This window comes from Scyliorhinus canicula, chromosome 8, assembly GCF_902713615.1.
Source record: "Scyliorhinus canicula chromosome 8, sScyCan1.1, whole genome shotgun sequence".
In the NCBI taxonomy this organism is placed as follows: Eukaryota; Metazoa; Chordata; class Chondrichthyes; order Carcharhiniformes; family Scyliorhinidae; genus Scyliorhinus; species Scyliorhinus canicula.
This window is the reverse complement of record NC_052153.1, coordinates 129378656-129401781: the sequence shown is the minus strand read 5'-3', so window position 1 is coordinate 129401781 and position 23126 is coordinate 129378656. Positions and strand designations below refer to the sequence as shown.

The window sequence follows — 23126 nt, the reverse complement described above, 5'->3', positions numbered from 1 at the left end:
CCACTCTCCTGTAAAGAACCTACCTCTGACATGTCCTCTAGACCTTCCTCCAATCACCTTAAAATTATGTCCCCTCGTGACAGCCTTTTCCACCCTGGGGAAAAGTCTCTGGCTATCCACGCCTCTCATCACCTTGTACACCTCTATCAAGTCACCTCTCTGCCTTCTGTGCTCCCGTGAGAAAACCCCTAGCTCCCTCAACCTTTCTTCATAAGACATGCCCTCCAGTCCAGGCAGCATCCTGGTAAATCTCCTCTGCACTCTCTCAAAGCATCCACACCCTTCCTATAATGAGGCGACTTGAACTGGACTCAATATTCCAAGTGTGGTCTAACTAGGGTTTTATAAAACTTCAGCAATACCCCGCGGCTCTTAAACTCAATCTCCCTGTTAATAAAAGTCAACACACCATATGCCTCAACAACCCTCTCCAGCTGGGTGGCAACTTTGAGGGATCTATGTATGTGGACCCCAAAATCCCTCAGTTCCTCCACACTTCCAAGAATCCTGCCTTTAACCCTGTATTCAGCATTCAAATTTGGCCCTCCAAAATGAATCACTTCACTTTTATCAAGGTTGAATTCCATCTGCCACGTCTCAGCCCAGCTCTGCATCCTGTCAATGTCCTGTTGTAACATAAGAACTGGGAGCAGGAGTAGGCCATCTGGCCCCTCGAGCCTGCTCCGCCATTCACTGAGACCATGGCTGATCTTTTGTGGACTCAGCTCCACTTTCCGGCCCAAACACCATAATCCTTAATCCCTTTATTCTTCAAAAAACTATCTACCTTTATCTTAAAAACATTTAATGAAGCAGCCTCTACTGCTTCACTGGGCAAGGAATTCCATAGGTTCACAACTCTTTGGGTGAAGAAGTTCCTCCTAAACTCAGTCCTAAATCTACTTCCCCTTAATTTGAGGCTATGCCCCCTAGTTCTGCTTTCACCCGCCAGTGGAAACAACTTGCCTGCATCTATCCTATCTATTCCCTTCATAATTTTATATATGTGTCTACAAGATCCCCCTCAGCCTTCTAAATTAAATTCCAACGAGTACAGACCCAGTCCACTCAACCTCTCCTCGTAATCTAACCCCTTCAGCTCTGGGATTAACCTAGTGAATCTCCTCTGCACACCCCCCAGTGCCAGTACGTCCTTTCTCAAGTAAGGAGAACAAAACTGAACACAATACTCCAGGCGTCGCCTCACTAACACCGTATACAATTGCAGGTTAACCTCCCTAGTCTTAAACCCCATCCCTCTAGCAATGAAGGACAACATTCCATTTGCCTTCTTAATCACCTGTTGCACCTGTAAACCAACTTCTTGCGACTCATGCACTAGCATACCCAGGTCTCTCTGCACAGCAACATGTTTTAATATTTTATCATTTAAATAATAATCCCGTTTGTTGTTATTCCTACCAAAATGGAAATCCTCACATTTGTCAACGTTGTATTCCATCTGCCAGACCCTAGCCCATTCACTTAACCTATCCAAATCCCTCTGCAGACTTCCAGTATCCTCTGCACTTGGTCCCCAACTCCAAATCATCTATGCAAATTGTGAACAATTGTGGTTCCAATACGGATCCCTGAGGGACACCACTAGCTACTGATTGCCAACCAGAGAAACACCCATTAATCCCCACTCTTTGCTTTCTATTAATAATCAATCCTCTATCCATGCTACTACTTTACCCTTAATACCATGCATCTTTATCTTATGTAGCAACCTTTTGTGTGGCACCTTGTCAAAGGCTTTCTGGAAATCCAGATATACCACATCCATTGGCTCATGAATCAATCCTGTCTCATTACACAGGACAAGATCTAGGACTGCTTGTTCCCTCGTACGTTCCATTACATACTGTTCTAGGAAACTATCGCAGATACATTCTATGAACTCCTCCTCAAGGCTGCCTTGACCGACCTGGTTAAACCAATCGACATGTAGATTAAAATCCCCCATGATAACTGCTGTACCATTTCTACATGCATCCGTTATTTATTTGTTTATTGCCTGCCCCACCATAATGTTACTATTTGGTGGCCTATAGACTACTCCTATCAGTGACTTTTTCGCCTTACTATTCCTGATTTCCACCCAAATGGATTCAACCTCATCCTCCATAGCACCGATGTCATCCCTTACTATTGCCCGGATGTCATCCATAAATAACAGAGCTACACCACCTCCCTTGCCATCCACTCTGTCCTTCCGAATAGTTTGATACCCTTGGATATTTAACTCGCAGTAGTGACCATCCTTTCTTTAACCATGTTTCAGTAATGGCCACTAAATCATAGTCATTCACGATGATTTGCGCCATCAACTCATTTACCTTATTCCGAATACTACGAGCATTCAGGTAAAGTACAATTATGTTGGCTTTCTTACCTCTGTTTTAAATCTTAACACCTCGATCAGTAACCTCTCAAGTTTATATTTCCTCTTAACTTTTCTCCTAATTTTCCTTGTCATTGAACCCATATCTTCATGTAACAACCTGCTGCGTAGCTTACCATTAATGTTTTTACTTCCCGTTTTATTCCTTTTAGTATTACTGGGCCTATTCACTGAGCTCCCCTCAGTCACTGTACCTTGTACTGTCGCCTTTTCTGATTTTTGACTATGGCTTCTCTGCCTTACACTTCCCCCTTACTTCCTTCCAACTTCCTGCATCGGTTCCCATCCCCTGCCACATTAGTTTAAACCCTCCCCAACAGCTCTAGCAAACACTTCCTCTTCCTCATCCAAGTCATTTCTCAAAACCACAAAGAGCAGAGGTCCCAGAACAGATCCTTGCAGGACACCACTGGTCACCGACCTCCAGGCGGAATAATTTCCATCCACTACCACTCGCTGTCTTCTTTCGGCCAGCCAATTCTGTATCCAGACGGCCAGATTTCCTTGTACCCCATGCCCCCTAACTTTCTGAATGATCCTGCAATGAGGAACCTTATCAAATGCCTTACTGAATCCATATACACATCCACTGCCCAACCTTCATCAATGTGTCTCGTCACATCCTGAAAGAATTCAATGAGGCTTGTGAGGCATGACCTGCCCCTCACAAAGCCATGCTGAATATCTTTAATCAAACTATGTTTTTCTAAATAATCATAAATCCTATCTCTCAGAATCCTTTCCAATATTTTGCTCACCACAGACGTAAGACAAATGAGTCGGTGATTCCCAGGAATTTCCCTACTCCCTTAATGTCCCTCAGTCACCAAATTCTCAGTATAGCACTCAAATGCAGCCAGTGCAAACATCCTGGAAGTCCCTACCTAACAGCATAGTGGGTGTACCTACACCTCAAGAACTGCAGTGGTTCAAGGAGGCAACCCACCATTATCTTCTGAAGGGCAACTAGGAATGGGCAATAAATGCGACCAGTGACAGCTGCAAATGAATTTTAAAGAAAGATAGGTAGGAAAGTAACTTGTCAAAAGGATAAAATCTACAGAGGGATTTAGATAGTTAAGACACTGGGCAAAAATTTGGCAGAAGTATAATACGACAAAATGTAAACTTGTCCACTTTGGCAGGAAGAATTTTTAAAAACATACCATTTGAGTGGAGAAACCGCAGAACTCTCCAGTAGAAGAGGGATCTGGGTGTCCTGGTACATGTGTCACAATGCAGATGGAGCAAGTAATTAGGAACACAAATGGAATGTTGGTGTTTTTTTTGCAGGAGGAATTAAGTATAAAAGTAGGAAGCTGCACATAGCATCAGTGAAACCTACCTCTGGAGCATTACAGTTTTGGTCTCCTTAAGAAAGCATAGAATTGCATTGGAAGCAGTGCAAAGAAGGTTCGCTTGACTGATTTCTTGGATGAAGGGCTTATCCTATGAAGAAAGGTTGAACAGTTAAGGCTGATAGCCATTTATCTAAACTCCAATGGGTATCGAAAGCATGGATGCTCAGAGGACAGAGTTTTAAAATTAGGACATTCCATTCGGAAAATTAGAAGTCTCCCATTTTAAGATTGATAGAAGAAGAATCAGAGAGTCATTAGTCTGTGGAATTCTCTTCCTCAGAGAAAGAGAGCAAGGGCGCAGTGGAGGCCGAGTCTTTGAATATATTCAAGGCTGAATTAGATTTTTGATCAGCTAGGTATATAAAGGGCATGTGGGAGCGGGGAATAATTGTGAATAATAATTGAATATACATACTTTGTGTATTTGCCAGTTTTGGCCAGACTCTCTGCCACCTCAGTTCCAGTATCAGCCAGACTCAACTGCACCTCAGTTACCATATATAGAAGGGCAACATGGACACCTAGAGGGCTCCTGGCATTTTCCATATATGGAATCGGCAATCCACCCTCCCAACCGATGATGGAAGAGGACGTGCAAGACCAACCTTCACGACAAAGACCCTCAGTTCAGAGTCACGGTCATCGGAATTGACGGAGCTCAGTGGAGACAAAGAGTCGTACCCAACTGAGCAGACTGGCCAAGGTCAACAGCACAGGTATCAAGAGTCTCAGACAGACGGTACTGTTGATAAGTCTGAGCAAGAATTAAGAATTGTTTTTGAATAGAGTTTGGGTAATAAGGTTCAGTAATAAAAATCAGGTTGAACCACAAATCTACCACAGTCTTTTCTTTGCTACATGAGTAAGAGCACCTGGGTAAACAAGTTTTAGTATAAGCTAGTTGAAGTGTCTAATGTTTCAGATAACAAATGCATACATACATTTTTAATGAAGTATTACAACTGGGTTAAAGGTTTCGTGATTACGGGGATAAAAACACAAAGTAGCAAAACCATTACTGTTGCCTCGCTATATTGGTCCAGGGACACAGAAAAAAAAAGAGGAGAGTTTAGCGTGTGTCAGAGAGAATCACAGAATCAAAGATTCTGGAGGGGATAGGAGTTTTAAGCTACATGATCAGTAGGACTACAAGGCTATTGAGGACAGGAGTTTATGATAGTTAGTTATAGGGCATCACGGTAGAATAGTGGTTAGCACAATTGCTTCACAGCTCCAAGGTCCCAGGTTAGATTCCCGGCTTGGGTCATTGTCTGTGCGGAGTCTGCATGTTCTCCCCGTGTGTGCGTGGGTTTCCTCTGGGTGCTCCGGTTTCCTCCCATAGTCCAAAGATGTGCAGGTTAGGTGGACTGGTCATGCTAAATTGCCCTTAGTGTTGGGTGCGGTTACTGGGGTTATGGGGAGGAGGTGGGGGCTTGGGTACGGTGCTCTTTCCAAGAGCCGGTGCAGACTCGATGGGTCGAATGGCCTCCTTCTGCACTGTAAATTCTATGATAACTCGGTATTCTGTTGCCTGGATACTGTATTTCAGGAGGCAGTCGCACTTCTTAGATTAACTATCTTATATTATTCAGTGGTCAGGGACAGGAGCCTTAGTTCCTGCCCTTGTCCAACAGGTTTTGCAGGTTCACTGTGTGAACAAGAGCAGGGACTGTGGGGAGGATGAGCAAACTGACGATAGCACTGTGGTACAGTGAGGCATTCAAGTGGGGGTGGGGAAAGAGAAATGTAGTTGTTGTTGGATATAGTATAGTCAGGGAATAGACACTGTTCTCTGTCGCCAGGATGGAGTCTCCAGAAGGCCATGTTGCCTACCTGGCGCCAAGGTTCAGGATATCCTACCTGGGCTGCAGAAGTGAGAGAAGGGAAAGATCCAGCTGTCATGGCCCATGTAGGTACTAACAATATAGGTAAAATTAGAAAGAGGTTCTGCGGAGGGAATGCAAGCAGCTAGGTAGAACAACAAAAGTAATAATCTCCGGATTACTACCGGGGCAAAGAGCTAATTGGCATAGGGTCAATAAAATTAAAGCGGTAAATGCATGGCTCAAGATTGGTGTGTATGTTCATGGGACATTGGAACCAGACCTGGGGAAAGAGGGAGCTGTTTCGTGGGAACAAGCTCCACTTGAATCAATGGGACCAAAGCCCTGGCAAATCGAATAACTAGGGCTGTAGATAGGGCTTTAAACTAAATAGTGGGGGGAGGGTTCAGTTGCATGTTCATTTCATGTTCAGTTCATTTTTCATTTTCATGGAAATTTTTAAAAGTGACGTGTAAGGAGAAGGTAGGAGTACAGGTTAATGATGCAGCTAACTGTTACCAGATCATGAAAGAGAAGGACAGAACGTATGAATGTCATATTACACCAGGGAATCTTACAAGAGTAGTGCAAAATAATAATAGGACAAACAAAGGTTTTGTCTCAGAACCTGCACAGAATTTGGATTAAAAGTAATGAGCTAACAGCGTAAATAGAGACATAGGGTCTCCGATTACGGAGTCATGATTACAAGGAGGCCAGGTCTGGGAGGGTGCTCAGTGTTTCGGAAGGTTGGACAGAGAAAGTGGTTTATCCTAGTTAGTAAAAGGAAGGGATCAGTGCTGTAATGAGAAATAATATTGACACTGGAGATCAAGACGTGGAATCAGTCTGGGTAAAAAGAAGAAATAGCAAAAGAAATAAGTTCCTGGTAGGAGTAATTTATAGGTCCCCTAATAGTAGTTCCTCAGCCGGACACAGTATAAACCAGGACATACTGGAGGCTAGTAGGAAGATACGGCAATAACCATGGGTGATTTAAATATGCTTATGGACAAGATTAATCAAATTGGCAAGGGTAGCCTCGAGGGAGAGTTCATAGAGTGTATTAGAGATTGTTTCTTGGAACAATATGTTGTCAAACCAACCAGGGAGCAGGTTGTGTGTAATGAGGTAGGATTAATTAATGATCTTGTAGTAAAGGTCCTTTAGGCAAAGCGATCATTGCATGAGGGAGTCACACACTAGCGTCCTGGTGTTAAACCATAGGCAAGAGGACAGATTTGGCCCTCGTGGACAAGGCAAAAAGACTAAAAGCTGGACAGTTGATGAACAGTGGCAGACATGCAAGGAGATACTCAATTCCTTCCAACCTAAATATATTCTAGAAAATAGGATAGATTATAGGACGGGGGAATGCATCCGTGGCTAAGCAAGGTGGTTAAAGATAACAAAAGGCAAAAACTAAGGCAAAACATACTGCAATGGTATTGCTGAGGTAAAGGAATTGCGCAAATTTGAAGCGTCTCCTTGTGTTTGCATCGAGCTCTTTCCAACGTATGTCTTGTGTAACAGTTAATTTCGTCTTTAATACATAATAATAATAGTTTGTCACAAGTAAACGTCAATGAAGTTACTGTGAAAAGTCCCTAATAATGCATATTTGTTTTGTATTATAAATTCACCAGCAGACTCATGGGAATTTCACTCTGGGACCTGACTTGTCCAGTATTATCAGCTGGGATCATAACTAAGTGAAGAAGAATCAGGAACACAACCCCTGAAAGCAGCAAATTATGTTTTGCATCAGTCCTTGCAGTGGCCCAAATTCTCTTTAGTTCAATTCTGGCTGCAACTCCACCACTGAACAGAGCAACACAAGGTAGTGATTAGGGCAACACGATGGCACAGTGGTTAGCACTGCTGCCTCACAGCTACAGGGTCCCAGGTTCAATTCCAGCCTCGGGTTATTGTGTGGTGTTTGCGTTTTCTCCCCATGTCTGGGTGGGTTTCCTCTGGGTGCTTCAGTTTCCTCCTACAGTCCAAAAATGGCCTCCTTCTGCACTGTAGATTCTACGATGTGATTCAGCCCATGGAGCTTGCTCTGCCATTTAATATGATCATGGCTAAACATCCATTTTAATGCCTTTGTGCCCCACCCTCTCCACACAATCCCCATATCCCTTTATAGTAAGAAGTCTTACAACACCAGATTAAAGTCCAACAGATAAATCGCTGGCTTTGAAAGCAGACCAAGGCAAGCCAGCAGCACGGTTCAATTCCCGTACCAGCCTCCCCGAACAGGCACCGGAATGTGGCGACTAGGGGCTTTTCACAGTAACTTCATTTGAAGCTTCCTTGTGACAATAAGCGATTTTCATTTCATTTCATCTCCACATCATATCCCTTTATATCATTGGTATTTAGAAATCTGTCAATCTCTGCTTGAGATACTCAATGACTGAGCCAATTCCAAAGATTCACAACCCTGAGTAAAAATGTTTCTCCCCATCTCGGTCCGAAGTGGCTTACACCCCATTTTGAAATAGTGTCCCATGGTTCTAGATTCCCCAAACAAGAGAAACATCTTACCTGCATCTACCCTATCTACCCCTTTTAAGCATTCTGTAGATTTCAATGAGATCGCCTATCATTCTTCGATACTGTAGAGAATACAGGCCCAGTTTTCTCAATCTCTTTTCATCGGAGTGTCCTGTTATTCCAGGAACAAGTCTGGCACACCTTTGTTGCACTTCCTCTCTGCCAATAATATCTTTCCTAAGATAAGGGGACCAAAACTGCATGCAGTACTCCAAACGCAGTCTAACCAAGGTTCTATACAATATAAACAAGAATTTACAATGCCTGTTCTCAATTCTTCTTACAATAGAGCCAACATTCTGTTAGCCTTCCTAATTAAAAACAGATATGCTGGATAAACTCAGCAGGTCTGGCATCAACTGTGGAAAGAAACAGAGTTAACATTTCAGATCCAAATGTAACTTTCACAGTTCAATTCACAGGACTCTGGTGTAAACTTTTCACACAAAACAAGAACCTTTTACTTTCTGGAGAATATCTCACAGACATGTCTCTGCAGCAGTCAGGAGGCAGGGGCAGCCCAGGTATCTGTCACTCAGGGCTGCCGGAGATGAGCCGCCCGCTCAGTCTAAGTTAGATGGCAGGCCTCTGGTAGCGACTGTCAGCTCACTTGCTTACATGCAAAGACAGGCATTAGAACATCAGGCAGAACTAGAGAGTCTCTCAGCAGAATAGAGCACACGATGGAGGAGTCCGTCCACATTCAGTCTGATGTTGTGGCTCATACATCAAGCACCACGAGGAGGCCACTGTGGGAAGGTTGACAACCACCATGGAAATCTTGATCCAGCAGGTCCTGCCAGACTTGTGCTCAGCCATGTACTCCACACTCTCACACTACTGTCGGCACCAGCAGAATACAGGCCACATTAGGACGAGACACCTTGACTGTCCTCCAGGTACCCCATGTTCTGCAGGAGTCATGCCAGGTCCAGCTCCCTCTTGAATATATGCACCAAACTGGCCCCAACAGCTCTCTATGGTAGAGAATCCACAAGTTCACAACTCAGAAGAGATTCTTCCTCATCTCAGTCCTGAATGGCTTACCCCTTATTCTTAGGCTGTGACCCCTAGTTCTGGACATCCCCAACATCAGGCACATTCTGCCCACATCGGGCCTGCCCAGTCGCATTCAGTCCCATCAGGATTTTATATGATCCAACAAGATCCCCTCTCACTCTTCTAAACTCCAGTGAGTTCAAGCCCAGTCGATCCAGTCTTTCTTCATATGTCAGTCCTGCCATCCCGGGAATTAGTCTGGTGAACCTTCACTGGACACCCTCAGTAGCAAGAATATCCTTCCTCAAACGAGGAGACCAAAACTGCAAACAATACTCAAGGTGTGACCTCACCAAGGCCCTGTATAACTGCAGCAAGACATCCCTAATCCTATACCCGAATCCTCTCGCTATGAAGTCACCATGCCATTAGCTTTGCTCACCGCCTGCTGTACCTGCATGCTAACCTTCAGTGACTGTTGCATCATGACACCCAGGTCTCATTTCACTTCCCCTTTTCTTAAATTGCCACTATTCAGATAATATTTTTTGCCAAAGTGGATAACCTCACAATTACCCTCATTATATTGCATTTGCCAAGTATTTGTCCACTCAGCCAGCGTGTCCAAGTCACCCTGCAGTCTCTTTGCATCCTCCTCACCGTACACACTGCCATCAGCTTAGTGCCTTCTGTAAATGTGGAGATATTGCATTCAATCCCTTCGTCCAAATGTATATTGTGAACAGCTGGGGTCCCAGCATTTGAACCCTACAGTTCTCCACTAGGCACTGCCGGCCACTCTGAAAAGAACCCGTTTATTCCCACTCTCTGGTTCTTGTCTGCCAACCAGTTCTCTTGCCACATCAATACATTACCCTCAATACCATGAGCTGTAATTTTGCTCATTAATATCTTGTGTGGAACCTTGTCAAAAGCCTTTTGAAAATCCAGATACACAACATTCATTGGTTCACTCTTGTCCACTCTACTGGTCACTCAAAAAAGTCCAGAAGATTTGTCAAACATGATTTCCCTTTAGTGAATCCATGCTGACTTGTACCGATCCTGTCCCCGCTTGCGAAATGCTCAGTTATTTGATACAATAATATATAAATAATATTTTCCCCAGCACCAATGTCAAGTTAACCGGTCTAAAATTCTGTTTTCTCTCTCACTCCATTTAAAAAAAAGTAGGGTTACATTAGCTACCCACCAACCCATTGGAACTCTATGGAATGCTGCAAAATGATCACCAATTTCTAGGGCCACTCCCTTAAGTACTCTAGGATGCAGAGCATCAGGCCCTGGGGACCTCTCGGGTTTTAATCCGATCAATTTCCCCAATACAATTTCCTGATTAATAAAGATTTCCTTCAGTTTCTCCTTCGTGCTAGACCCTCTGTCCTTGGACACTTGAGCAGCTGGGGTTTCCAACAGCAAGTGTCCCAAACCAAGACATGCACGTTAGTGCGAGAGCCCTACGTTGGTCTGCATTTCCTTTGTGACGGTGTTTGCATCCTCACACGGCACAGGGACCGCCCAGCCTTGATTCACCGTATTGTTCTTCCTTGCTCAGTTGACATAGTGAGCCTATTAGCAGAACACCAATGACCACAGCAGATCTGGCCCTAATGAGGCATGAGCTGTTCAGGCCCTAATATGAATGCAAGACCCAACCTCTCAACAATGGTTTGGTTATTTCCTCAGAAGTCACCAAATGGCTTGGAGGGCTAGAGGAGCTATCTCCTGATGGTCGGATGTAGTATTACTCCTCTTGGAACTTTGCAGCTGTTAGGGTATCATGGGCAGTCCTCTTCTCCTTTGCATCAATATGCTCATGTTGTCTCTCAACATCCCTCCGGACTTCCTGCGCCTCATCCATAGAGAAGGGCTCCACCTCCTCCAGTTCACCCTCAGCAGGGCCTCACCGCTCTGTATAGCCAGAAGTTGAAGTGCACACCATACCATGATTATGCAGCAAACCCTCTCCAGTGCATACTGAGAAGAGGCATCTGGGCAGTCCAGGCATCTGAATTGTACCTTCAGAAGTCCTATAGCCTGCTCAATGAGGGAGCACGTGGTTGCATGAGCAGCATTTCACCTTTCCTTAGCTGGAGTCTGAGGGCGATGCACTAGAGTTGAACCAATGTTTAAGTGGGTAGTCCTTATCCCCAGTAGCCATCCCTGCAGACGTTCTAGCCCATTGAGGATCCCAGGCATCTGGGAGTGACTGAGGATGTAGAAGTCATGGCAACTCACACAGAATGAATTAGAAGTCTGTCTTGCAGTTGCATCCTGGGCAATGGGTTCAAAGTCCTGTGCAATTGATCTGCAGTGGCACCAAGTGAGTATGCAACCAGGAAGGAGCTCCAGAGTCCAGTTTAGCTGTCCTTCTGCACTTCTTCACATCCCTCCTGCAGGACGCCATATGACCTTTGTGTCGATTTACAGACAGAGTTTGACCCTCCCTCAATGGCCACGTGCCTCTGATTTATCTAGAGCCTCATGATGTGCAGGTAAAGATGCCAACTGTTATTCTCCAGCTTTCCGTACTAATACTGGGTCCTGTCGTCGTGGTGCCAATGCTTCATGTTGAATTGTACCCACCCTATCAGGAAGCCTAATGTACTGTTACATTTATAGGGCCCTCTGCCTTCTCCCTTTAGATCATGAATGCAAACTAACTTTAAATTCTGCAACTTAAAATGTTCCCAAATACAGTGGCTGAGTGGGCCCATAAATCAAATAATTTTCTGCAAGTAACCACATTTAACATAATGACAACATTTGAAATTTAGAATTCTATTTACTTAGCATGAAGAAAAGGATTTACTGCGACATTGTGGTTGCATCACAGGAATAGAATCATAGAATTTATAATGCAGAAGGCTATAAAGCAGAAGGCCATTTGGTCCATCGAGTCCGTCCTGGCCCTTCGAAAGAGCACCCTACTTAAGCCCATGCCTCCACCCTATCAGTTAACACCACCTAACATTTTGGACACTGAGGGGCGATTTAGCATGACCAATCCACCTAATCTGCACATCTTTGGACTGTGGGAGGAAACCGGAGCACCCGGAGGAAACCCACAGACACAGAGAGAAAGTGCAAACTCCACACAGACAGAGACCCGAAAGGGTAAATAAAGGGAAAAAGTAGACCGAGAGTAAACTAACCAGGAATATAAAGACTCAACACCAATGATTTGAAATCACAAGCTTTCAAGTGCTGCCCCCTCATCAGGTGAAGGAGCTGCGCTCCGAAAGCTAGTGATTTCAAATAAACCTGTTGGACTTTAACCTGGTGTTGTGAGACTTCTTACTGTGTTCACTCCAGTCCAGCTCCTCTACATCAGGAATATAAAAACAGAATGTAAATAAAAAAGTAGCTAAAGTAAACATTGCTTAACGAACTATATTATGACATATTCCATAAGTCTCTTTCATATCTCATGATCTATTGTAATCAAGAAATTTAAAATGGGTGAAAGATTTGATTTCACTATATTAACTATATTATCCGGAATGGAGAAATTCAGTACAAAAGGGAATAATCTTATTGGAACTAGACCATAAATAAGTGGAATCAAGAACCATTGTTTCCACTCAGAACTTTGTGACAATTTGCAACTCCCTCTTAACTGGCTGTGGATACTGGGTCAATATAAATTTTCAATGTTGAGATTGATGGATTCTTTGTTGGGAAAGTGCATCAAGGTATACAGACCAAAGGCAGGTACGTTTGAGGTACAATACAGACATTACATGGTCCTATGTGATCTATTCCAAGTTACTTTTCCAGGAAATTGAAAAGCCTTAACGTGAAGGCTCAGACACAAAACAAAGGAATTTACAACACAAGTCACAGATCACATTGTTCCAGGAAGTTCTGGTCCATTGTTATATGAAAGACACACAAGACCTCTTCTTACCATGCTGACAACATTCATACAACCAAAATTTATAGTCCATAGTACATTAATAAATGCATGTGATCTTACAACCTGCAATATTAAAGCATTAAAACATTCATAAAGCAAAATTAAAAAGGTTGAAGTTTAATAGCAACCGATGATTTACAATTACCTCCTGATCAAGAACATTAAGTTTTAATTTGAATGGCTGGTTTAATTAGACTTTAAACTTTAAATTAGAATTTCCACAATTACCAAGTTTTAAAAATTTATTTCACGGGATGTGGATGTTGCTGTAAGACCAGCATTTATTGGCCAGCTTATGTATTCTTAAATCGAATAGCTTGCTGGGTCATATCAGGGAGCGGTTAATCACAAAGTTTTGGGTCTGGAATCACATGTAGCCCAGACCAGGTAAAGATGGCAGATTTCCTTCTTGAAAGGACATTAGTGAATATCAATTGATGATAATAAATCTGGTCATGGTGACCATGAAGTTAACAGCTGCCATGATGGGATCTGAATCAGAGCCCATCAAATCATTAGCCTGGGTCGAATTACTAGTCGTGACATTACCACCATCGTGTTTCCCCCCTCCCCCGCAAAGATGAATGGATTAAAGGCAGAAATAAGTTTGGACAGGAAGATTTAATTACATTTGTATATGGAACCATTCTTTATTGAGTCAGTTTTGGTTGCTAGAATTTTTTCAAACAAATTTAAAATTTCTAAAATTAGTGCCCAAAGCACAAGATGATGATTGAAAACAATAGGTGGGGCAAGAGAATGGTTTTGTCAAAGGGTAAACTTCAGTTATCCCTCCCGCCAAGAATTAGATTGAAGTGTAATGAATGAAAACCATGTCTGCTACTACTGACCTGTTGTAGAATTGGTCCGAGAGAGTTCTTGTCTTTCTGATTAACACCGTCTTTCTGTAATCGGGCCAGAAGCTCTGGTTTCTTGAAGGGTTTTAGAACCAATAAGTGGATTACCCTATCCCTATAAGATCGTTGGGAAACACTGTTGTTTATATTGCACTTCCTTATTGTACTTGCAGGATTAATGGGAGTTGACCTTTTCCTTTCAGGTACAGCATCTGGGATGCCCGGTGCTGGTTTACGAATCTGCACTCTCTTACCTAGAAATGGTGCAAAAACAACTTGTAAATGAAAACCAAATTAAGAGAAAAATTTAATTATGCATGTACGCTAAACTAAAAAATATTCATTTTGTGTCCCAATAAAACAGTGTGGACTTTACAAATAGTTTTGCATTGTTAACAGTGGACAAACATGGAAAGCACATCCATTTTATAATAATCTGCAAACACTACTTTCAGTTCTCCTTTCCTCTTCCAAACCATGCACCCTCAGTTAGAGTTTGCAATTAAGTGAAATTAATCGTAAATATAAGGTGGAATTCTTCGGCCGTGTCTGCCCGGCGACCAGAAATTCCCGCTCCTACATGGTCCGCGTCTCGCCTGTGCGATCGTGCTGCGGGCGCAGCAGAAGAATCCAGCCCATAATCTCGGCACTGTAGCACAATGGTTAGCACTGTTGTTTCACAGCACCTGGGTCCCAGGTTCGATTCCCGGCTTGGGTCACTGTCGGTCCGGAGTCTGCCCGTTCTCCCCGTGTCTGAGTGAATTTCCTCCGGGTGCTCCGGTTTCCTCCCACAAGTCCCGAAAGCCGTGCTTGTTAGGTGAATTTGACATTCTGAATTCTATCTCTGTGTACCCGAACAGGTGCCGGAATGTGACGACTAGGAGATTGTCACAGCAACTTCATTGCAGTGTTAATGTAAGCCTACCTGTGACACTAATTAAAGCTTATTACCATTGAGTAAAGCAGAGGTACGAGAGTCTATTATATAAATTGTTACAATCTTAAGTGCTAACTGAATGCTTATAAGAACCCATAGCATCTTTCTATGTTATGTGATGTTAAATGCAAAATTCTGAAAATGATCATGAATACAAGAGGTAATACTCCCAGATTGGTCATGTCACTAACAGAACTGTGCATAAACCTAGTTTTAAAAGTATGGTGAATTTTGCAATGACATAGGAAAAGTTTATCCTGAAAATCACTTTGCTAGGCAGTGAAAAATCAGACAGGTAGCAACTCATACAAGGCTTTTGAAAACTGCACTGACAGAAAAGCTGGATAACTGTTCACAATACTAAGTAGGGAAATGTGGGCAACAATATTACTTTGATAGAATTGGAGACCTTGCAGCAAGAAAGGTGGTTGTTCTGGTTGTTCTTATTTGGGTTGAAAGTCGAAGCTAACCTGGACAAGTACGCAAACACAGTCACAGACTTAATCAGTAAGTGTGTCGAGGACTGTGCACCAAAGGAGACAATACGGGTGTGCCCCAATCAGAAACCCTGGCTCAACCGAAGGCTTCACTCACTCCCCGCTGAAGTTCCGGACGTCGGCCTTCAAGTCTGACGACCCTGACTTTATAACAAATCCAGCTACGACGTACGGAAAGCCATCAGGCATGCCAAAAGACAATACCACATCAAACTAGAGTCCCAGGCCAACAACACTAACCCACGGCGACTATGGCAGGGCTTACATGAGATCACAGGCTACAAAGCAAGGCCAGGCGGAATGTCTGGGGCTCAAGCATCCCTCCCTGATGAAGTGAACAAGTTCTATGCCCGCTTTGAGCAGTCAGCCAATGCATCAGTGCCACCCACCCCAACAGCCCTGGACACACCCATACCCACTATTACAGCCTCAGAGGAAAGAGGTGCCTTCTTGAACGTGAATCTGCGAAATGCGACAGGCCCCAACGGAGTCCCAAGGCGAGCACTCAAGAGCCTGCACAAACCAGCCAGTGAGTGTATTCGCAAATATCTTCACCACCTCATTCCTCAGCTCCGAGGTCCCCACCTCCTTCAAGAAGACCACCATAATACCAGTACCAAAGAAGAACAAGGTAGCCTGCCTCAGCGACTACCCACCGGTGGCCCTGACGTCTGTTATCATGAAATGCTTTGAGCGGCTAGTCACGAGACGGATCACTGCCAGCCTCCCAGGCGTTCTCAATCCATTGCAGTTCGTCTATCACCGCAACTGGTCCACAGCAGATGCCATCGCCCTGGCTCTATAATCACACTCAAACATCACAAAAAGGACACCTACATGAGACTGCTGTTCATAGACTACAGCTCCGCCTTCACGGTAGCATTGTGGATAGCACAATCGCTTCACAGCTCCAGGGTCCCAGGTTCGATTCCGGCTTGGGTCACTGTCTGTGTGGAGTCTGCACATCCTCCCCGTGTGTGCATGGGTTTCCTCCGGGTGCTCCAGTTTCCTCCCACAGTCCAAAGATGTGCAGGTTAGGTGGATTGGCCATGATGAATTGCCCTTAGTGTCCAAAATTGCCCTTAATGTTGGGTGGGGTTACTGGGATAGGGTGGAGGTGTTAACCTTGGGTAGGGTGCTCTTTCCAGGAGCCGGTGCAGACTCGATGGGCCGAATGGCCTCCTTCTGCACTGTAAATTCTATGGTTCAACACCATTATCCCAACAAGATTTATAACCAAACGCTGCAATCTTGGACTTGACCCCTTCCTGTACAGCTGGATCCTTGACTTCCTCACCAACAGACCACAACCTGTCAGGATAGGTAATAACACCTCCTCCACAATAGTCCTCAACACCAGGACCCCGCAAGGATGTGTGCTCAGTCCTCTACTGTACTCCCCATACACACACAACTGTGTGGCAAGGTTTAACTCTAACTCAATCTATAAGTTTGTGGATGATACAACTGTGGTGGTTCATATCTCAAACAACGACGAATCAGACTACAGAAGGGAGATAAATCGCTTGGTCGCTTGGTGTACCGAAAACAACCTCTCTCTAAATGTCGTAAAGACCAAGGAACTGACTTCAGGAAGCGTAGCACGACACATACCCACATCTGCATCAATGGCTCTGAGTGGAGATGGTCAATAGCTTTAAGTTCCTGCGGGTCACCATCACGAACAGTTTGTCCTGGTCTACTCACGTTAATGCAACAGCCAAGAAAGCCCAACAACATCTCTACTTCCTATGGAAGCTAAAGAAATTTGGCATGTCTGCATCGACTCTCACATACTTCTGCAGATGTGCTATTGAGGGCATCCTATCCGGCTGCATCACATCTTGGTATGGCAACTGCTCGGCCCAAGATCGCAAGAAACTGCAGAGTGTGGTGAACTCAGCCCAATGAATCATACAAGCTTGCCACCCGCACATTGATTCTGTCTACACCTCCCACTGCATCAGGAAGGCAGACAGCATTATCAGAGCCCCCTCCCACGAAGGCATTGCCTTCTTCCAGACCCTCCCATCAAGCAGAAGATACAGAAGTCTGAAGACCCGCACATCCAGACACTGGAACAGCTTCTTCCCCTCAGCTACTAGACTCCCCAACGACTCTCCGTCGGATTGATCTGTTCCCTGTATGCTGCTCTTGCTCATGTTTTTGGTTTGTTTGGCCCCTTGTTCCACACTGTAACCAATCACTGTTTGTCGATGAACCATTTGTCAATGTACTTTTCACTGTACTTTGGTACACGTGACAATAAATCACATCAAATCAAGTAAATCTCGTAAAAGATGATTAATTTGAAAATTAGGATATGAATGGTAAACTGGGAGTATTGCAGCACTAGGAGTCAATGTAAGTCAGGGTGATGGGCTAGTGCAACTTTGTGTGGGTTAGAATATGGACACCAGAATTTTAAGTCAGCTAAAGTTTATGGAGAATAGGAAGCTACCCAAGAGGACATTGAAATACCTATATGGAGGTATATATGACAGTTTCAGATGAGGATGGAGGTGAGAAACAGACCATATTACAAAGTTGGAAGTAACCAACCGTTGTGAAGGGTAGTTTAAGAAGTCGGCGGGCGGCATGTGGCACAGTGGTTAGCATTGGGACTATGGTGCTGAGAACCCTGGTTTGAATCCTGCGCTGGGTCACTGTCCATGTGGAGTTTGCACATTCTCCATGTGTCTGCGTGGGTTTCATCCCCACAACTCAAAAGATGTACAGGTTAGGTGGATTGGCCACGCTAAATTGCTCCTTCATTGAAATTAAAAAAAAAATAATTGGGTACCCTAAATTTAAAAAAAGTCGTAAGCTCAGCTTCATATCAAGTTGGAAACTGAGGTTATGAACAATCGGCTTCAGCATGTGGCAGTGGCCAGGGAGGGTAATTAGTGGTGAGGGTTACAAAAATAATGGTTTCAAACTTCTGATTAACTGCAATTTCCTCCAATCAAATCATTGTTTGTCTAACAAGTAGACTGAAAAGCAGAGGTAGAGTTGGATGCTGTAGTATACATATGAAACCCAATGCCACATCCCACAAGGACATGAGGTCAGAATTCTGAACAGGATTAGGAGGCGGCTAAGAATTGATCCTCAGAGGACTACACAGGCAACTGTGCAGAAGGAGGACAAAACCATTACTGTAGATGAGCTGGCTACAATTGAATGCACAAGAATGGAACCAAAGTGAGACCAGTTCCATTCAGCTGGAATGGAGAAGTGCGGGAGGAGAATGGTATGTCAAAAGGATGCAAAGTAGTTGAAAAGGGCAAGGTGAAATAGTGCATTATGATTAGTCCTGGAATGCTAGTTGTGACTTTGATTGGGGCAGGGATGGAATCCACACTTGGGAACTGCGCACATTTCTGGTCGCCATATTATAAAAATAGATTCAGAGGGATGAGACAAATTGCAAAAAGGATTTACAAAATTTATACTGGAACAGAGCTCTTTTCACTTGGAAAGAGGCAGAGACAGGGTCATTGAACATTTTTAAGGCAGAGTTATATTGATTCTTGATGAACAAGGGAGTCAAAGGAGCAATGGAGTTAAGGTCACAATCAAATCATCCAGAAGTTTACCAAATAGAGCAGCAGGCTCGAGGGGTCAAATAGCATACTCCTGCTCCTAATTTGCATGTTCATATGGAATAGAAAGTAACCTGGTTGAAGTCTTTAAAATTATAAACAGCTTAATAGAGTAGAAAAAATGTTTTCATTTGGAGAGAGAGAGAGAGAGAGAGAGAGAGAGAGAGAGAGAGAGGAGAGAGAGAGAGAGAGAGAGAGAGAGAGGGGCTGGTTTAGCATAGTGGACGCCGGAATGTGGCGACTAGGGGCTTTTCACAGTAACTTAATTGAAGCCTACTCCTGACAATAAGCGATTATTAAAAATTTGGGGTAATAAATATTGTCACTAACAAATTCCACAGGTGTAAAAGCTTTAACCAGAGTGGTTAAAATGTGGAACTTTGCTACTACAATCAATTACATAAAGCTAGAATCAGTGAGCTTGCGGATGACACAAAGATTGGCTGGGTGGTTAAAAGTGAGGTTGTGTGTCTTGGATTACAGGAAGGTATAGATAGCTTGGTCAAATGGGCAGATGCAATTTAACCCTGAAAAGTGTGATGTAATGCACTTTGGAAGGAGTAATGTGATAAGGAGGTATTCAATGAATGGCATGACACTGGGAAGTTCTGAGGAACAAAGGGACCTTGGAAAGTTTGTCCATTGATCTCTGAAGGCAGACGGGCAGGTTATTAGGTTGGTGAAAAAGGCATATGGGACACTTGCCTTTATCAATCGAGGCATAGATTACAAAAGCAGGGAGGTTATGTTGGAGTTGTACAGAACTTTGATTAGGCCACAACTGGAGTACTATGTGCAATTCTGGTCGCCTCATTATAGGAAGGATGTGACGGCACTGGAGGGGTTGCAGAGGCGATTCACCAGGATGTTGCCTAGGATGGAACAATAAAGTTATGAAGAAAGTTTGGATAGGCTTGGGTTATTTTCGCTACAGCAGAGAAGTCTCCGAGGGGCGATCTGATCAAGGTGTACAAGATTGAGGGGCTTGGACAGGGAGCTGTTCCCCTTAGTTGAAGAATCAGTTATGAAGGGACGCAAGTTCAAGGTGAGGGGCAGGAGGTTTAAGGGGGATTTGAGGAAAAGCTTTTTTACCCAGAGGGTGGTGATGGTCTGAAAGCACTGCCTGGGAAGTTGGTTGAAGCAGATTGTCTCACATCCTTTAAAAAGTACCTGGATGAACACTTGGTACGTCATAACATTCAAGGCTATGGGCCAAGTGCTGGCAAATAGGATTAGGTAGGCAGATCAGGTGTTTTTCATGCGTCTGTGCAGACCCGATGGGCCTCTTCGGTGCTGTATTATTCTGTAATTCTATGATAGGAGCCAATTCAGTTCATTGCATTTATGCTAACTCACTGTAGAGCAAGTCCCATTCCCCTGTTCAATCCCCATAGGCCTGCAAGTTTATTTCCTTCAAAAATCATGGATAGTCTCCACTTCTGCCACCTTTGTAGGCAGCAAGTTCCAGGTCATTACCAACAATTCACTCAGAAAAAAGTCCTTCCTCACATCTTCCTGTACCTTTTGCCTAAAACATTAAATCGGTGCCCCTCGTCCTTGTAACATCAGCTAATAGGAGCAACTTTTCTTTGCCTCCCTTGTCTAAGCCTTTTATAATTCTGTAGCCTCTATCAGATTGCTCCTCAATGGAGAACTCCAGCTTTTCCAAATCAAGCATGTAGCTAAAATCCCTCATCCCTGGAACCATTCTGTTAAAGCTTCCATGCAACCTCTCAAGAACATTCACATCCTTCAGTGGAGGTGACTAGGATGGATACCGGAGGGGAAACGACATAATAATAATCTTTATTGTCACAAGTGGGCTTACATTAACACTGCAATGAAGTTACTGTGAAAAGCCCCTATTCGCCACAGGAAGAAAGAAATAGAAGCACATGCTGATTAGGTCAGTGAACAAAAGATGGGAGAAGGCTGGTGGAAAGTATAAATGTTGGCACACACCAAGTAGACTGAATGGTCTGTCTCGTGCTGCACATTCTACCTGTCTCGTGTTGCACATTCTACGCAATTCCATGATTGAACAGATTCAAAAATGGGAGTTGCAGGAAAGTTAGGCAAGGATTTAATTAACAATAAAAATCACTTGTCACAAGTAGGCTTGAATGAAGTTACTGTGAAAAGCCCCCAGTCGCCACATTCCGGTGCCTGTTCGGGGAGGCTGGTACGGGAATTGAACCCGCAATGCTGGCATTGTGCTGCATTACAAGCCAGCTGTTTAGCCCACTGTGCTAAACCAGCCGCTATTGGATTTTGGATTGGGAGGGGCAACATCAAATGTGAGCTGCATGGAGGGATGAAACAAAGTCAGTGCAATCAACTAGATCCACCATATTGGACTGAAAATAGGTCAACTCTTTGCCGCAGAAGACTGTGGAGACCAAATCACCGAGTGTCTTTAAGACAAAGATAGATAGGTTCTTTATTAATAAGGGGATTAGGGGGTTAGGCATTTATGGTCAGATATTTCAAGCACAGTAACTGAAAGGAGATGCTGTTTCATAGTTGGATCTCTTATGCCTACATGGGTCACTTGGAAGTACACGTACGCACGGCCAAATTCCCTTGCGGCATTTGTTCCCTGGGAAACGTAGGAGAATCCAATAGCATAAATGATTCATGTGTGGAAATCTTTAGAGAGTTGTCATTTGCAGAGACTGTTCCAAATCTTACAGAAATAGCAAAACTTTTCTTGCAGTCCATCTCATGAAACAGAGATGGAGATTAGATACAGTGGAATGTTTCGATAGGTGCAAAGTCCTTAGATAACAAATATGGACTGCACAAGTGTTATGACACCTGTATTATCAGCCTACGACAAAGTCTTCATTGCAATCCTGCAGCACAGTGATACAACAACAAAAATCTTCATCACGCTGTATCATGTAATTTACAAGTCAATGACAAGGAAAAATGGATACTTAAATCCAACATTTGCTCCAAGTTATTTTTTGTATACACATCTATTTGTTTAAATGCATGACTTCTATAAAAAAAAGGATTAGTGCATACAAGCCAGAGGCAAGTTTACAGTTGGTGGGCTTCACACTCACTTGCATTTCTGCAGTCACTCACTCTCCCCTCCTCCCCACCAAAACCTACACCCCTCCTGACCCCATCCACCCTCACTCTGTCCCTCACCGCAAGTCTACAATCTTAGCTAACCCCCTCACACACACACAAATTCCTACCCCCAGGCACACTCACTCTTCCCCCCCCCACCCATCCCATCATCCTCCCCCCAGCCCTCAATCTCTATCACACACTCACCTGGGTCTTAGTCTCCTGCATCACTCATGGCCAAGACTTGATTTGGGGCACGGCACCTCAGTTGTTGGCCTGCCCTGGGTCAAATTGCAAACCTGTGTGCCTCATCTATTTGGTGGTTGGCTTCATCTCATGGTGATTTGGTTTTGCCGACTCACACTTTGTTGGTCTGATCTGATCAAGTCGCAAATCTGCATGACTCGCCATCCTCCGTTTATAATAATAACAATCTTTTATTGTCACAAGTATGAAGTGACTGTGAAAAGCCCCTAGTCGCCACATTCTGGCACCTGTTCAGGTAAGCCAGTACGAGAAGCTGGCCTTGTTCAGCATTACAAACCAGCTGTCTAGCCCACTGAGCTGTTGACCTCACCTTTAGATGCCTCATGCCTCGCTGCTGCTGGCCTACCTTCAGCCCAGGGTGAGTCGCCTGCTCGCCTCATCTGCTGCTCTCTTCGGTGGCTGACTTCACTTGTAGTGGCTTTCCGCACCTCATTGTTGCTGGCCTGCCCTGGTTGAGTCGTAAACCTGCTCACCTCGTCTGCTCCTCTTGGTGGCTGACCTCATCGAATTGTGGATTTCAATACTTCGCTGTTGTTGGTGTGCCCTCAGTTGAGTCGCCTGCTCACCTCACCTGCTGCTCCCCTCAACCATGTGGTGGCTTTCAGCGCATCGCTGTTGCTGGAGTCGCAAACATAGCAAAACCTCAGCAGCCTCTGCCTTTCTCTTCTCACCTAGTCATCTCTCTTTGTTCCTCGTGCACACAAGCAAGTTAACCATTCGTACTGTTTCAGACTCACCAATCAGAGTCTGATTTTTTCTGTATTGGCCGTTGACAGGCTCACAAGAGCCTATC

At 44.1% G+C, this 23126-nt stretch overlaps 1 protein-coding gene across 1 annotated transcript in view; it reads right to left on the bottom strand.

Moving 5' to 3' along the window:
• ell2 (elongation factor for RNA polymerase II 2) overlaps positions 1-23126 on the bottom strand; it is a 213132-nt gene that overhangs the window by 79061 nt on the left and 110945 nt on the right. Inside the window, 1 exon segment of the mRNA XM_038805237.1 lies at positions 13941-14200. Coding sequence (XP_038661165.1) covers positions 13941-14200 — 260 coding nt within the window.